This window comes from Grammomys surdaster, unplaced genomic scaffold (assembly GCF_004785775.1).
Source record: "Grammomys surdaster isolate TR1022 unplaced genomic scaffold, NIH_TR_1.0 125946, whole genome shotgun sequence".
NCBI lineage: Eukaryota > Metazoa > Chordata > Mammalia > Rodentia > Muridae > Grammomys > Grammomys surdaster.
In genome coordinates this window covers 1,153,994-1,171,161 of record NW_021620768.1, presented here as the reverse complement: position 1 = coordinate 1,171,161, position 17,168 = coordinate 1,153,994, and the positions used below count along the sequence as shown (strand labels likewise).

The following is a 17,168-nucleotide window of genomic DNA, read 5'->3' as shown; positions in this document are numbered from 1 at the left end:
GGTAGTGAGCACAGTGCAGGGATGAAGGAGGGTAGTGAGCACAGTGCTGGGATGAAGGAGGGTAGTGAGCACAGTGCAGGGATGAAGGAGGGTAGTGAGCACAGTGCAGGGATGAAGGAGAGTAGTGAGCACAGTGCAGGGATGAAGAAGGGAAGGGAAGACAGCGAGATGACTCACAGCTGAATCGGACAATCCTCCAGCTCCTCTAGAACTCCACCATCCATGACAAATTTCAGCACCTGCTCATTTGATAGACCCTGGTATGGCTGTTCAGCCAGGGTCACAATCTCCCAGAGCACCACACCGAAGGACCTGGAACACACGAAGGATGACCTGAATTCAGCACCCTTCAGTCTGCTCTGTACCCCTCATGAAGAAGCATCCCAGGCCCTTCCCAGATGCCACTACACATCCCCACAGCCCTCTGCTCCCACCAGCCCCTACCAGACATCTGAGTGCGTGGTGAAGATCCCATCTTTGAGGGACTCGGGAGCCATCCAGCGTACAGGCAGTAGCCCCTTTCCACCCTTGCGGTAATAGTCTGTCTCGTACACATCCCGAGTCATTCCAAAGTCTGGAAAGTAAGAATTTCAGGGCATGAGAGTCACAAGTTAGTTCCCCTGAAAGACACCCCAAACCTCTCCACCTCTAGTCTCTAAGCATTCTGGAATGTGTGAGCTCAAAGGATCTCGGAGGTCATCCCTTCTTGGAGACTCGGGGATTGGGGACTTGCCTGTCAAGCCTGTGAGCCAGGCCTGGTCTCCTATGGCTAGCCTAGGGAAACTCTCTGCCTCCTCTCATCCACCTGGGACCCACTGTACCACCAATTTTGACGGTGAAATCCTGGGACACCATGCAGTTGCGGGCCGCCAGGTCCCGGTGCACAAACTTCTTGGCAGCAAGGTAGGCCATGCCATCTGCAATCTCCCCAGCCATCTGAATCATGTCACTGAGGGCAGGCTGTGGGAGGCCAGGGTTGTTCTACAGGCAAGAGAGGGACTGGTGAAGGACTGCCCCGCACCCACACTGTGCCAACGCTTCTCAACTCCCCAGCTTCATACAGCTCAGGGTCTTTCTCATTCCAACCTCTGCCTCAGGTCTCAGAGATCGGAGATGGCTCTTGAGATCCCCACGGGTCATTAACTCCATGATGACCAGAGTTGGTTGGCCCTGAGACACCACGCCCAGGAGACGAACCTGGGATGACAAAGATCTCTGCTGTAGTTTCTCCTGTCTCTTTGATTCACGGGGACAAAACTTCAGCCTGCTGTGATTATAACCCGACTCAGATGCCCACCCTGACCCGCACTTGAGGGTCAATCCTAATCCTGACCTAACATCTCCGTTGACCTTAACTCTTAACCCTGTTCATATCAGATTATCACCATAACTATGACCTGGCCCACCTCTGACCTTGATTCCAATCAAGACACTACTAACTCTCTGAGCAGCCAGTGCTGTACCCTGATCACGAGTCTCTCAGCTCTCGACATGACTCTGTTCCTATCAGGATTTTAACCACAGTCCAACCCTGACTTGGACAATGCCCTGACCTCATTTCAGACCCTTTCCCTCTTACCACATGGTGACACTTGAATGCCTTCATGACAGACGCTTCCTTGAGGAATTCAACGCGTTCCCTCGCACTGGCCAGCTCATTAACTGTCTTCAGGGCTACAGGCGTAGACTCCTCTCCAGCCTCAAGTCCTCGGGCCAGTCCCTCATAGACCATTCCGAAAGAGCCTTGGCCCAGCTCCCGGATGATGGCTATCTGTTCCCGAGGCACCTCCCACTCGTCGGGGACGTACACTGAGAAGGAGCATGTGTCGGGAGGCAGGGGTGCATCTCTCCACACGCCTTCATCTGCCTCTTGACTTTTTCCCCTTTCTTTTTTTTTTTTTTTTTTTTTTGGTTTTTCGAGACAGGGTTTCTCTGTATAGCCCTGGCTGTCCTGGAACTCACTCTGTAGACCAGGCTGGCCTCAAACTCAGAAATCCGCCTGCCTCTGCCTCCCAAGTGCTGGGATTAAAGGCGTGCACCACCACCGCCCGGCTCTTTTTCCCCTTTCTTAAAGCCATTATCCAACTTTAATGTGAAAAATGGACTGCTTTTCTAAAGATCCTATATCCCTTAAGATTTTGGTAACTACAGGTTCACTCAAAGGCAGGACAAAGGCATCTATGCCAGTTTTATGTTGGCTTCCTTGGTACAGAAAACAGTGAACTGTTAGTTTAAAATTAGGGCAGTACTGTGTGTGTGTGTGTGTGTGTGTGTGTGTGTGTGTGGTTGGAGATTTTGGTGGCGGTGGCGGCGGAGTGTGTGTTGTACATAGGTGTGCAGGTGCATCTGCTGAGTTACTCCATTGATACAGAACCTCCCGTGGAACTGGAAGCTCCACGTTTTGATTTGGCTGGGGTGTGGGGGCAACAAGCTCTGAGGGATCCTTGCCTGCTGGGGTTGCAGGCATGCTCAACATGTCAAGTGTTTATGTAGATGCTGGGCATTCAGACTCAAGTACTCACGCTTGCAGAGTAAACACTTTCACTGAGCCATCTCACTAGCCATCAGCCCAGACTATCAGATTAGGGTGCTGTTTCTTCACCAAAGGCTACAATGCCACTTCAGGTGCACTTTATGCAGACAAGGACTCCCTTTGACTTCTCATTTGAAAGGCTCTGTTCCCATGGTCACCTTCTCCAAGAAGGCTCTCTGGAGCTCTGCTCTTCTGCTCCCACCTCCTTTCCCCCACCCCCTGTTCCCCTGGACTTACTATGGGATGCACTGAAATACTCCGGGTTCACAGATGTGTACAGCATGCTGTTTCTGCAACAGGAGGCAATGAATCACGGGGCAAAATGAACCCACAGGATGATGTTGACCACAGTTGCTCTGGTCAGCATGACCTCTGTGGAGTCAGTCCCAAGCATGGCCAGGCTGTCCATGATACTAGGCTTAGAATCAAATAGGCTGGAAATAGGTAAAGCCAGGGGTGGAAAGAGGGGGTCCTTTCTCTTTGAGCCTTCTTGTGCTCACCCCAGAGGCATGTGATGACATCTGTACAAGTGCACCTGGGGCTTCTGTCTTCCTCTTGTGACAACAGAACCTGCTTGCTTGAGCTAAGGGGATGGGAACCAATAGCCCCCCATGCCTGCACCAAGGAGTTTCTCAGGATACAAGATATTTCCAGGTTAAAAAAAGAGGAGTTGTCACCCCGCCTAAGAGGTATGTCTCCTTCATACCTTCCAGGAAAGAGTTACTGTCTTTATGGAAGTCCTTTCTGTTGTCTAAACTACGACCGTCTGACTATGCTGTCCCTATGAGATGGCTAAGGGAGAGAATGGGGCAGAAATAGGTAAGACTTGTCATCACCTCTTCTTGCTGTAGAAGAAACCGAGGGCAGCAAGCATCACGAGCAGCATGAACCCCACAGGGGTGACAGTGAGGAGGATGCGCAGTCCCCCGGTGTCCTCTTCCTCTGGTGGTGGGGGGTGGGGAGAATTGACAGGTCAGGATGGAAGCTGCTTCTCAGGCGACACTGGAGAGTGGTGATGGGCGAGGCTGATGCTGAATGGACACTGGATTGGGAAGCAGGCCTGCCTCACCTGGACCGGTGATGTAGAAGGCAACACCATCAGTCCAGGAACCATTGCCAGCCAATGAAGTGGCCCGAACTTTAGCAGAGTAGTTTCCAGGGGGCAGCAGAGCCAGGTGGACCCCACCAACTTTGGCATACCGAAGACGGGACACACAAAGCACTGTGGCCTCCTGTGGGCGGCACAGACAGCAGGCTGAGAAGTGGGTGGAGGTGCAGACCCAGAGTGGGATGGGGTGGCTGGGTACCTACCTCTCCCAGGCGGCGGTACTTGATTTCATACTTGAGGATGAGCCCATTGGGGTCAGGTGGCTCAAGCCAATGCAAGATGACACTGCTCTTGCCAGCTGCCTTCCAGGCCACTTTCCCTGGGATACCATCGGCCTCTCCTGTAGGAGGGAACATCTGGCAAATAGGCCACAAGCAGTTCCTCTTGTTCATGCTCAAACCCAGGCTAAACTGAGCCAAACTGGGAAGTCTGGAGAAATTCCACAATCATGGGAACCGGGAAGGGTGAACAGAGCAAGGCTCTGAGACTAGTGGGAGGACAAACCTGCTGGTTACAGAGCACTGACTGGCATGAAGGGGCACCTACTATGTGGCATGGTGCGTGCAAAGACGAAGGTGGCAGCGCTGCAGCCCACAGTGTGTGCCGCGTGGTTGCAGGCGTGGATGTCAATCCTGTATTCTGTGAAGTGCCGCAAGCCGCTCAGTACTGCTCGCTCCCGAGGAACCTTGTCCTCTTGAATTTCAAAATCCGAGTTGTTTTTCCCTAGCCTGAGAAGCCCAGCTTCCCTGCGGTGCCTCTCCAAATCCCTGGAAATGGGATGAGTCAGAGACGCAAAGCCTGTTCTCAGAGCACCTCTCGCCATCCCCACACCTGTCCCAGCTCACCTTTGGGGGTTCTTGTTGATGGACGTCACTTTCCATGGGGCCCTGGGGAGGCCAGGGGACCTTCTCAGCTTCTGGGCGCTCTATCGCTTCGCCCGCCTCCAAATCCACCCACGCCAAGGCCAGGCACATACCATAATAGGCCCCTCCCACCAAGTTCCACCCTCTCCAAGGTACCGCCCCTCAGGCCCTCCCAACCAGGTCGCACTTGGGGATGGTGATGGCATGGTGTAGGAAGTTCTCAAACTTTTTCTGGAAGGTGACCTCTTGAGCCTCCAGTGCAGGCAGGGATTGCCCAGGAGGTGTATGTTGGCAAGGACAGCAGTCTTGCTCCGGCTCAGCCTCCAGCGCAGGGTCTTCACGGTCGAAGCGTGTGTCGTGGCTGCTGGTGGGCAGCCGCAGACCTGTGACCACGGTGCAGAGGAGAGAAGTGAGAACAGTGGTCCACCCGTCACTACCGAGCGCTTTCGGCCTGAGGCGCCCCCTGCTCACCGCGGTGGCAGTAGTCATTGATGTAGAGGTCACCGTCCTCCGCTAGCCGCTGCCACAGCACTAGGTAGTAGGTGATGTTTCCATTGCGCTGGACCGGCGGCTTCCAGCGCACCAGGAGGTGTGAGGAGGAGTTGGAGGTGGAGATGACATCTTGTGGCACCGTGGGGGCTGTGATTGTGAAAAAGGTGCCACTCAGGGATGGAACCCTTACAAATACGGTGTGATAATGAGCTTCTCTCTCTCTCTCTCTCTCTCTCTCTCTCTGCCCCTCCCTCCCTCCCTCCCTCCCTCCCTCCCTCCCTCCCTCCCTCTCTCTCTCTCTCCCTCCCTCCCTCTCTACCTCTCCCTCCCTCCTCTCTCCCTCTCTCCTCTCTCCCTCTCCCTCTTCCTTCCCCCTCCCCCTCCTCTTTCCCTTCCCCTCCCCCTCCCCCTCGCTCTCCCTCTCCCTCTCTCTCTTTCAACACTCTCTCAACTGAGCCTGGACCCAGCCCTGGGGAGACAATGGTATTATAAGAAGCTCACCATCCAGTATTCTAAATCCTTCCTAGACCTCTGAGTTCACTGAGCTATGACAGGTTCAACCCCAACCTCCCCCGAGGCTCAGTAAATGTCTCAACTCTTTGTATTGTGAAAGGAGCCCTGTCCTCTAGGGTGCCCATCTCCCTGTGTGCTTCTCTCTTCCTCACTACAAGATTTAGGCGTCTCATTCTAGAGCCTTCAGCTCACCTGCAGGCAATGTTCGCAGGTAGACAATGGGGCTCTGGGCTCCCTGGTGGGGGCTGTCTTCAGCGGTGGTCAGTGTGATGGCCCGGACGAACACGGCATACTGTGTCCAGGGCTTAAGGGGGGCTAGGGTCACCCCTGGCTCCTGGGTGCGGCTGAGGGGCAGTTCTACATCCAACAGGTTCCAGCTCTGGGTTCCACAGGCATCTGGACCCACATGTTCTGTGGCATTCTGAAATGGGCTGAAGACCCCATTCCCAGTGCTGGGGGATCTCCAAGCTCTGGTACACACACACGCACACGCACACGCACACGCACACCAGCCTAACAGCTCAGGACTGTCATAGCCATTTCCCAGCTATGTATGTGAGGACAGTTGTAATTCCAGCCAATTCACGAACACTATATGGCTTATGATCTTGGCTACACTTCACAAATTGTAACAACATATCTCTTGTCCTTAGTAGGAATGATTGAGGTTTTGTCCTCAAGAAAAGAGCCACAAAAAAAGTTTGAATTGTATTTTAAGAAGAATCTACAAAGTGATTATGGGGCACAGCAAACAAGCAGTTCATTCTCATCTCTAATGAGGTGACCTGGAAGCAGGACTGGGAGAGCACAGTAACCCAGGCTGGAACCTGCTCTCTTTCTGCTTTGTCCTCCTGAGTGTTTGCTGGGATTAGCTACACTGCCATGCCCAGTGAGCAGAGGGTTTTACACAAGGCCCCTGCATGGATTTGGAAGTCTATGAACCTCTCAGATTATAGACATAGTTTTGCACACGTTTGTGGTTCTAGAAACACCTTCCTAGAAGTGGGTTCCTAGCTTTCATGTCATCCTGAAACTCTATGTGGACCAGGCTGGCCTCGAACTCACAGAGATCCACCTGCCTCTGCCTCCGAGTACAGGGATTAAAGGTATGTGCCATCACAACTGGCTAGTTCTCAAGTTTTAAAAAGTAGATCTCCTAAAGCCAAGACCCACAAATTCAAGGGAATACTTAAGGCAGACTTTGGGGGTTAGGCCAGAGGCAGGCCTTGAAGAGATAGCATAGGCTTTAGGGATATAAAGAGGGCTGGCTCCTGAGAAAAGAAAGTAAGGACCGAATGGAAGACAGCAAGCAGCAGGTTTTGGGATATTACATCCGTGTTCATGATATCTGTTTCTTTGATGAGAGGCAGAGAGGTAGAATTATGCTGATTCATGGACGAAAAAAATGCATATGTGTGTGCATATGTGTGCATGTGTGTGCATATGTGTGCATGTATGTGCACGTGTGTGCATGTGTGATGGTGCATATAAAGAGATGTTTTCATGGGTGCTGGTGTGTGTGGAGACCAGAGGTTGGTGTGTTGACATTCTTTCTTCAATCGCTCTCTACCTTATATTTTGAGATAGGGTCCCTCACTGAACCTGGGTTTTCTCTTTCTGTTAAGCCCTGGCCAGTGAGCCCCCGGGATCTTTCTGTCTTTGTCCTCCAGTGCTGGTGTGACAGACAGATGCACACTGCCACACCTGGCTTTTGTGTGAGTGCTGGGGATCTGAGCTCAAGGTTCTCATGCTTGTGCAGCAAGCCCCACTTCACCATCTCCCCAGCCTCATGAACAGAATGGAGGCGGGGCGGAGCGAGATGAGGAGAGGCCTGGGGACCTGTTCTTGCTGGAACTCACAAGTGGGTTGGTCTGGGAGCTGGTATGAGGGTTGCAGAGTAGGAAGGTGCCTTGTGAGGTATGACACACGAGTAGGTTTGGGTCAGAGCCAGAATTGGACCAGGGTTCTCAGCGTCTGCCCCCAAGGGAGCACACAACAGCCATACTATAGAGCAGAGATGCTGGGAGGGGCTTCCTGGAGAGCCCTAGGACTCTGCGCCCTTAGTGCCTAGACAGCTGTGCATACTTGTGTAGGTTGTGAGCTGCACGCATCAACGTAGGTGGGGAGCTACTCACACTGCAACTCCTTGAAGTGTGGCCCATGAGCCATCAGCTTCAGCATCAGTTAGGAGCTCGTTCATAGGCCTTGCCTGACATTAACCAACTCAGACTGTCAGGGTAAGACCCTGAGATGGTGCTGCAATAAAACCTCTTAGTTATACTTTGCAGGAAGTACCTCCAACAAGAGTGGCTCAGACCCTGTTTACCAAGGACAGGACTTCTAACCCTCCCCATAGCTATCAAAAATCCATTTCTTGCCAGACAGTGGTACTTCATGCCTTTAATCCTAGTACTTTGGAGGCAGAGGCAGATGGATCACTGAGTTGGAACCCAGCCTGGTCTACGGAGTGGGTTCTAGGACAGACAGGACTACACAGAGAAACTCTGTCTCTCTTTTTTTTTTTTTTTTTTTTTTTTTTGGTTTTTCGAGACAGGGTTTCTCTGAGTAGCCCTGGCTGTCCTGGAACTCACTCTGTAGACCAGGCTAGCCTCGAACTCTCGAACTCAGAAATCCGCCTGCCTCTGCCTCCCAAGTGCTGGGATTAAAGGCGTGCGCCACCACGAGAAACTCTGTCTCAAAAAACCAAAATGAACAGACAAAAAATAAATCAGTATCTCTATCAGGAAATCTCTTGATCTTGTCCTCACTCTTGCTCTGGGTCTGGGGATGGAACTTGGGTCTCTCACATGCTAGGCGAGCATCTCACCACTGAGCTACACATAGCCACTCCTTCCACTTCTCCTTTTTGAGATAGGGTCTGGTTGGGCTAACCATGAGGCCTGGGATTTAGGAGTCTCTTGTCTTAGCTTCTTTCATGCTTTTCATAGGATTGCCTAAAAGGTTTGACTGGGAGATCTGTGGTTGAATCTTGACTTGTTTTGAGAGAAGTCCTTCTTGTGGCATCCCTCCTGATAAGGTCAATCCACTCTCTCCAAAGAATTAGCCCATTCTGACCTAGAGTGTAGCTCAGTTAGTACAGTGTTTGTCTGACAGGCATAACACCCCGAGTCTGATCCTCAGTACCACATAAACAGGATATAGCATATACATCTGTAATCTCAGCACTCAGGAGTGGAAAGCAGGAGGATGAGTTCAAGTTCGATGCCAATTAAAAAGAAAGGGCTAGGTGGTGGTGGTCCACACCTTTAATCCCAGCACTTGGAGGCAGAGGCAGGAGGATCTCTGTAAGTTTGAGGCTATTTCGACCTATAAAGAGTTCTAGGATGGCCAGGACTACATAACGAGATACTGTCTTATTGAGAGAGAGAGAGAGAGAGAGAGAGAGAGAGAGAGAGAGAGAGAGACCCCCTCACCTCTTTCCTCAGGCTTTAATGAAATGCTGGTAAAGATACTCATAAAAATGGCCAAATTAGTGGGTACTTCCCAAACCGCTGCTGGGGCTAGAGTGTGTGGTCAGCAGAGAATGTTAGCCCAGAGAACTGGAGTCTAATTAGCCTAGCTTTCCTAGCAGAATGAGCTCTACGGCTCTCAGAAACCCCTGCTGCCCTCTTCATTTCATTTGGTTAGGGGAAACTGAGGCACAGAGGACCGAACAAGGTGAGACAGATCCAGGCTGGGTGTGACTTGGGTGGGGGGGTCCTAGCTTTCTGGCCCTCCTTAGCCCAGCTGGACTATGCTCTCACCTCCCTTGGTCTTGAAAATGACTGGACTCTGCATAGCACATGAGCATGGAATCCCAACATTCTCAGAGGCTAGGGTCCAGGCAGGAGAATCTTTGAGAGCTGGAGGCTAGTTTACAGAGTGAGAATCCCCCAACATACACACACACACACACACACACACACACACACGTACATACATACAGAGAGAGAGAGAGAGAGAGAGAGAGAGAGAGAGAGAGAGAGAGAGAGGGGAAACTGTGGTCTAGGGTCCTCCATCTGGCACACATTCTACTCACGACTCCTTGTAATAGACGATGAAGCTGAGCAGGTCCCGGGCCTCCAGCGGCTCATAGCGCTCCCAGCGCAGCAGGATGCGGTCCTCCTCTGTCAGGTTGAACACAAAGCGCAGAGTGCGAGTCTGGCCTGAGCAGCAAAAGAAAACATCTGCTGAAGGCTCATGCTGACGCTGACCCCATGGCTGCTCTCCCTTGGTTTGATCCCCTCGGTATTTTAGTGTGTGTGTGTGTGTGTGTGTGTGTGTGTGTGTTGCCCTGGGTGCACACTTGGGGTTGGGCGGGGCCTTACAGGCAGCACGATCTCCATTGGTGCGAGGGTTGATTTCAGCCTTGCTCTGCCGGCCTCTGGTTCCGGTCACCTCCTCCAGTTGGTAAATGTGCTCCAAGCAGAGGCGTGGGTTGAAGGCGAAATATATTTTGCCCACGGGAATGGTGAGCCCCGCAGCCACCCAGGACCCCAGCTGTTGCAGATTCTGGTTGTCCAACACGTAGAGCGTGTAGTTCCTGGAGAAAGCCGGGTGCCTTGCTGGGCAAAGTGGCAGGGGCTCCAGAGGCTGGCTCATAGGTTTCCCTGCAGAGGTTGCACTGAGCACAGGTGCAATCTGCAGCTCACTCACATTCATGAGGGGCTCGGGAGCACCCACTCTGCCACTGACCAGCAGTGTGATATCCTGACAGTCACCCACCTCTCTGCTGTCCTTGCCCGTGAAGTGGGTCAGCAGTTTGTCTGCTTCCCTCCTTTATCTCACTTTAACTGTGCACTGGCTGTGGGGACACAGAAGCTATGCCTGGCCAGCTTGTGAGTACCCCAGGGGGTCATGATAATATGCCAGGAGACAGAAGAGGAAGCCACAGGGAACCACTTGACGGATGATGGCTTAAACTGTTTATTTAGAGAAACACTGGCTGCTTTGTGAGCAGAGCTCCTTTGCTAGGTGGTAGGAATGGTTTTACACCCAGGCAGGTTCACTCTGCCCCTGAGCTGTCAGGTGACACAGTCATGGCCCATCCCTTATGGAACAGCCGAAAACTCTTATTGCCTGGACCGGGTTCTAGTCACTGGTTATCACTCTTTGCATACAACTGCATCAGTAACAACTGCAGTCCTTGAACACAAGCTTCATTTTACAAATGGAAAACCCCAGGACCAGAGAACTCAAGCAACCTCCCCAAATACACACAGCTAGCAAACTAATTTCAGAGCCCGTTCTCTTCACCACTGTTCCGAGAATGTTGGGGAAAAGGGGGACTGGTCAGCCTGATTTCTGATCCCTTACCCATCCACCATGGAATCTCCCCGGATTAGTTTGAGGTTCTTGAAAAAGCTCAGGGTCACGAGTGCAAAAGAGTGCTTGATTTTGAGGAAGCCAGTGATGGTCTCCACCAACCCCAGGTTGCGTTGAAGCTCTGGCTCCAGATTGTCTGGGGATGAGGAAGATAGGACTGGAGCAGGGCCAGGGAGGGTGATGGGTCCACAGGGAAGGGAGCTGGAGGGACAAAGGAGGTAGGAACGAAGGGGTGAGGGGGAACCACGCAGGGGATACAGTTGGGAGGGAGGGCGTGGCCAGGAAAGGAACTGACAGCCTTGGCGGAGGTTGAGGATGAGGCTCCCCTCCACATGGGTGCAGCCCACCAGGTCCTGTGTGGCTTGGACAGAGTCGATGGTCTTTGTCCCGACCTTGCACTCTTTGGGGCACAGGCCCTCGCATTTATGACAGAAAATGCTGGCAGGACAAACAGACAGTTTAAGCATTGGACCCATGAGACTGCTCGGACCTTCGGACCAACTCAAGGATATCCCCCTCACCTGCTGCCATTACGGGTGAAGCCCGGAGGGCACTGAGCCAGACAGCTGCCCTCGTAGATGCCAAAGGTGGTGGCAAGTCCAGGAACCTCACGAAGTTGAGCGCAGAGCTCCGCGGAGACACAGCGCCAGGACTCATACTGGTAGGTGCCGGGAGGGCAAGCCCGGAGGCAGACTCCTTGAAAGTAGAGGTGGCGGCAAGCTACACAGGCTCGAGGGTCTTCAGGCTGGCTGCAGCCCCCGAGACACTCACTGTGGCAGCACTCAGCGCCTGCTGTGCAGGCCAGCCCACGGGGGCAGGGACACACTGCGGGCAGAGGACATTAGACCTTACTTGCCCCTCGGCAACCCCTCAGTAATGTCTTTCCAACCCTGGCCCACCCTACCTTGAGGTCACACTCTCAGCACCAGATATCTCCGATTCAGATTACGCTACTAACTTTGTTTCTTTGCGCCCATAGATGCTTGAAGACAAGCGTGGGACCTCTCTATGCTCCACCTCCCACAAGGCCTCCTTGGGAGTATCAGAACTCAAGTTGAGCTGTGCAGCGTGCTTTTAATCCCAGCATTTGGGAAGCAGAAGCTGTTGGATCTCTGTGAGTTTGAGGCTAACCTGATTTACATAGGAGCATTCTAGTCCAGCCTAGACTATACAGAGAGACCCTCTCTCAGAAAAAAGAAAAATAGCATCTCGGAACTCAGGATGGAGCAGCGACCTTGTCTATCAGGGTTGCTGCTCTGCAGCCTGCTGTCCTGTCTAGGCTGCCCTGTGGCGGCTTGGTATGGTGCCAGGGGGAACCAGCTGGCCACTCCTGATCAGCTAGGCCAGGGCAAGGTGGGTCCAGCCAGGGCCTGTTGACATGGTACACAAATTAAGAGGACACGCAGCAGCTGTGTTTACAGCCAACAGGGAGGCAGCTCGCTGCTGATACAGCAGGGATCTGGTTATTCTCCTGCCTGGAGTTGAGGCTAGAGGTGAGGGGCGCAGACCTGGAGCTGTATGAGAAAGACTCTGGCTAAGGAACTCCAAATCTGCTCCTGGCTTCTGGAAGGTCTTAATTCCCAAACCACTTTCTACACTGATTTCCTTCTGCCTCCGTGAGCCTTCTTCCTAGGTCACTGCATGCCCCTTCCTGTCCTGGGCTTTCCATCCCTTCCTCTTCCTTTCTGTCCTTAGCAACCCATCTCCCTATTTCAGGGCTACCAGCCTGATCATCGTGGGCTGGGACCACTTTCACTGATACCACGGTCCTGGCTCTGTTTTAACACTGTGTGGGCTCCTACCCTCCCTATCACAGCTGAGAGGACACAGGCACAGAGATGCCAGGTGACCCCAGCCAGTGAGCAGAGGTGAGCCCAGGCCACCTGGCTGCATCCTTGACTGCTGTTCCAGAAGACAGTTTCTTGGGCTGACTTCCGTCCACTATGTCTACCCTCTTCCCAAACCCCCTCCTTACTTACTCTATGCCTGCCTGATGCCACATCAATTATTTAGTTTCTCTGAGCTTCAGTTTCCTTTCCTGGAAAATGGGATAGTGAGGGAACCTGTCTCGTTGGAAGGGTAAGGATTTAAAAACAATGGCAGCAAGCCAAGCATACTCAGCACTTAGGAGACTGAGACAGAGGAATTAGGTGTTCAAAGCTAACCTTGGCCACATGTCAAGTTTTAGGCTAGCCTAGACTATACTATATATTGTCTCAAAACAAACAAATAACAAAACGTGGGAAAGCGAAGTCCAGATCCACCCTCTCCCAGACCTGCCTCCCTGTGGCCATGTTCTATGTAAGTGCCCACCTCTCTGACAGTGGTTGGAGGTCCAGCACCTGTAGTCAGTGTGCCCACTGAAAGTGGTTCTTGCACAGGGCTCACCAGCAGCACCCAGCACACCAGGGCACACGTCAGCACACTCCTCGCCCAGCTTGTTCCCTACAATGTGGTTGGCACCAGGTGCAGGCTGCAGCAGGCCCCAGTCGATGGTGGAGAGGTGGCAAAGTTCCTGGTTCTTCTCCACACGAACAGCCCCACGCAGCACGGCGCCAAGTGACGGCAGCCCAATGTCCCTCAGGTGGGGCATCTCAAAGATAGTGAGTGCGTAGCCCAGGAAGAGCCGAGCACCTCGGATCACAGCAAGGTTGGGGAAGAGGTCTCGAAGGCTCTCCAGGCCATAGACTCGGAACAGCAGCAGGTAGTCAGTCACCTGGGTAAGGCGAGGGAAGCTGAGGCCTCGGAAGTCTTCTCCGGTGGCAGCAAACATGAGAAGGATCTGCAGGTGACCCTCCACCACACTGCAGTTCTCCAGCCGACGGAGCTCTGTCACCTCGGAGCGGATATCCAGGCTGGGGCATACTGTAGGCACATGTGGGCAGACAAATGAGTAGACCAAGAGCCCTGTCCTGGCAGCTCTGGTGGTGGGACACCATGCTAGCAGGAGGATACAGAGTGGATGGTACCAAGCTGTGCTCTAATGAAGGGCTGCCTCCTCCCAAACAAGCCCGTCAGACTCCTGGCTCAGAGTCTTTGTGCCTTCTATTCCTGTAAATAGAACACGTTCCCTTACATGGCTCCTGTCTCCTTCACCTCAGTGAAGACTTCTCCCTCTATCCTAAATTATTTCCCCCTGCTCTTTTGGTGGGTGGGGGATCAGTGCGGGCTATACAAATGCCATACCATTGAGCTACATCCCTAGCCCATGGCGTTTTGAGACAGGATCTTACTGTGTAGCTCCAGCAGCCTGGAACTCTGCCCTCCTGCCTCTGTCTCCTGAGTCTATGTGTACCACACCCTATTTCCCTGTAACTCTCAACTATCTCCTATGTATTTGCTTATTTATTTTGTTTATTGCAAGCCTCATAAGGGCAGGAATTTCTGTTTAACTCACTGCTATACTCTAGTTCACATACAGTGTTATACCCTAGTTCACATGAAGTTTGGTGCTCAGTGAGTGTTTGGTGAGAAAATGAAGGCAAACTGTGCCTGGGAGGCAGCGAGTACTAAGTACCAAGTGCCGAGTACTGAGTACTAAGTACGTCTGTCTCTGCCCTCAGGGACCCAGCCCACTGTTACCTAAATCATTTTTGCTTTTGAAGGGACAGTCCATAGTTCCTCTTTGCCAAAGCAGATGTCCTCACTTCACTCCTTCAGCCTGACATTCTGGGTTTAGACAAGCTGGTCCCCATTCACCTCCCCAGTCTCAAACCCCGAAAGGCTCCTTAGGTCTTTGGCCTGCAATCCTGGGGCCCAGTATCCCTGCTATAGGTCTCTGGTCCTGCATCACTTCCTCCTCAGGCCTAACTTCTCTTAATTCAGCAGCGAGTCACAGGAATACCTGTGGTGCTGCCCAGCACAACTGCTTATATTTCCACCCCTCTCTTCAAGGCTCCGGCTGTTCTAAGTCAATTTTGCATCCTCCATGTTATCCAGTTCAGGACTGGAACCTCTGGGCACTCAGGGGACTATGGACCATGGACATCTGGATCCTGACTCTACTTTTTCCATTGGGACCCAGTCCATTTATCTTCCTGTGCGCCAAGCCTTTGGGCTCTTTTCCCTATAGGGGCTGGATGCTTGGCCTCATTCCCTCCTAAGGAGAGCTTGTAGGGTCTTCATATAAGATGCAAGTCTAAAGGCTTCAGCGTAATGCTTAGGTCTACTTCCTTTTTCCTAATCTGGCCCTCTAGCACCATCACACACACACACACACACACACACACACACACACACAAAGAGAAGGAAAAACACTTCTGTTCCCTCCATGAAAGCCAATTAGGCTCTTTGAGGCAGGTGGGGGGGTTCCCTCAGGCTCCCACTTCCCATCATGCCTTAGCCTCTCCAGAGCTCCCCTAATGTGAGACACTGGAAAAACAAATCTAAGACCTTTGCAGATTAACCCCTGCCTGTCCTCAGGCCAAGCTCCATGGAGAGCTTCACTGAGAAACAGCAGCTGGGCTCCTTGACCAAACACTAACTCCCAGGGCATGCTCGCTTTGTTCTGACGACTGTGCTCCTGCCTGGCATCTCCTGTGCAGTGTCCTGGCACAGAAGGGACAGGGGTAGGGTGCTCAGGCAGATCAGCATGCATTGCAAATCAGGAGACACCTTACCCCGGTCCATTTGGATTATCCACACAGGAAGGGGAGCCCTGCCTCGATCCTGGAAACCCTCACTTAGAAGAGCACCCTAAGACCCTTCATGTTCCCAGAGTGCTGGGTTCCCAAGCTCTCTCTGTATGGAGGACAAAGGCAGATTAAATGATGGCGTGATGCACTTAATATTTCCTCTTCTGTTGCTTCTTTGTCTCATGTAGCCCCTGGCAACCCACGAGGGCCACTTGGTCTGTATGGTCCTACTCCTACTCCCTAGATGCCCTTGGTGAGAAGAGTGAATCTGAGGAATAGCACTGAGCCACGGAGGAGAGGCAGTCCTCTCTCAAATAGCCCTCCTGCCCAAGTGGGTGGACCCCCAGGGTGGGGGACATGGATGAAATCCTGGGGTGCCAGAGCTCAAGACTTGCCCTGGGTCTGCTGCTCCAGTCTCTGAGCCTGCTACACACAGTAAGTCAAATTGCCTAATGGTGCCTGGTTCTCAGCTTTTGGTCCCAGCCTGCCTCTTATCATTCAGTGGCCCTAGAAACAACCTCCAATTCTCAGTCTCATTTTGGTAAACTCAGACTTTACTGGGATCACAGTTTCACAAACAGCAATGAGTTGGAGAGCATCTGTTCGTTCCATTTCTAACCTCTTAGGGAGCTGAGAGAATAAACTCTTCCTATAACAGTCGTATCTGGTGAAAAGTCCTTCTGAGAGCTAATCCTAGTCTTCATGTCCCAATGAAGATTAACTAGAAATCAGTCATGCCGCACACCTTTGATCTCAGCTCTTGAGAGGCAGAGGCAGGTAGATCTCTATGTTCAAGGCCAGCTTGGTCTACAGATCGAGTTTTAGGACAGCCAGGGCTACACCAATCAATCAACCAACCAAAGACTAAGATTAGGTGTTCTGGAGGGAGATGGGGGTTGGAAGGTTGCTGGGGACTCACCCTGTAGTGTGTCCAGGCCAGATCCCAAGGACAGCAGGCTCATAAGCAAGTGTACTCCCCAGGGCCAAAGAGCAGGCACTGCCATGACCTCAGCCCTGATTGTCTCCAGGTATCCTCCAGGGAGAAGGGTGGATGCAGACCCAGGGTCCAGTGTGGAGGGGGCACACAAGGGCAAAGGGATTAGAAATCTCAAATAGAGACAGAGGGAGAGAGAAACGAATTTTGGATCAGAGGAAACAAAGCCCGTGACAGACAGCTGGAGACAGCTTCAGTGTGATCCAGAGACAGATATTGGAACAGAGATGCAGACAGAAGCGGAGGAGCCACAAAGAGGCTTCCAGAGGGAGAATTGATCCAGAGACCGGGCAGTCCTGAGGAGAGGCAGAGTGGAAGCCCCGGGTGCACCCCGGGAGTGCCCCAAAGGGCTGCCGCGGGGTCCGGAGACACGAAGGACTCCACCCCGAGACTCTCGGTGGACCTCCTGGGCTTGCAGACTTCCAGCCTTGGTTGGCCCGGGCGCAGCTCGTGGGGCAGGAAGGCAGGGACCTCGCCCAGCTCCCGCCCTTTCCAGAAACGGATTGGCTGCCAACTTCTCTGTTCTCTCCGCCCCTCCCACCAAGTCAAGGGAAAATATTTAGCCTGTCAACTGAGGGAGGTGGGGGACAGATGTGATGGGGGAAATAAGGTTGGGGGCCAAGAACTCAAGAACTGAGCTCCCGAACCCTGCTCCTTGGTGTTCTCTCTCTCTCTCTCTCTCTCTCTCTCTCTCTCTCTCTCTCTC

The 17,168-nt window shown here is 52.6% G+C and overlaps 1 protein-coding gene across 1 annotated transcript in view; it reads right to left on the bottom strand.

The window, feature by feature from the left end:
* Insrr (insulin receptor related receptor) overlaps positions 1–16,848 on the bottom strand; it is an 18,282-nt gene extending 1,434 nt beyond the window's left edge. The window contains exons 1-21 of the mRNA XM_028753105.1: positions 16,388–16,848; positions 13,148–13,699; positions 11,356–11,659; positions 11,130–11,272; positions 10,826–10,970; positions 9,838–10,052; positions 9,549–9,675; positions 5,702–5,940; positions 4,976–5,143; positions 4,692–4,887; positions 4,487–4,528; positions 4,188–4,408; positions 3,845–3,981; positions 3,603–3,765; positions 3,370–3,475; positions 2,771–2,823; positions 1,580–1,809; positions 1,087–1,197; positions 822–981; positions 445–574; positions 178–312 (exon numbers count right to left, since the gene is read on the bottom strand). Coding sequence (XP_028608938.1) covers positions 178–312; positions 445–574; positions 822–981; positions 1,087–1,197; positions 1,580–1,809; positions 2,771–2,823; positions 3,370–3,475; positions 3,603–3,765; positions 3,845–3,981; positions 4,188–4,408; positions 4,487–4,528; positions 4,692–4,887; positions 4,976–5,143; positions 5,702–5,940; positions 9,549–9,675; positions 9,838–10,052; positions 10,826–10,970; positions 11,130–11,272; positions 11,356–11,659; positions 13,148–13,699; positions 16,388–16,472 — 3,662 coding nt within the window. The 5' untranslated portion in view covers positions 16,473–16,848. The remainder of the gene's footprint in view (positions 1–177; positions 313–444; positions 575–821; positions 982–1,086; positions 1,198–1,579; positions 1,810–2,770; positions 2,824–3,369; positions 3,476–3,602; positions 3,766–3,844; positions 3,982–4,187; positions 4,409–4,486; positions 4,529–4,691; positions 4,888–4,975; positions 5,144–5,701; positions 5,941–9,548; positions 9,676–9,837; positions 10,053–10,825; positions 10,971–11,129; positions 11,273–11,355; positions 11,660–13,147; positions 13,700–16,387) is intronic.
* Positions 16,849–17,168: the final 320 nt, after the last annotated feature.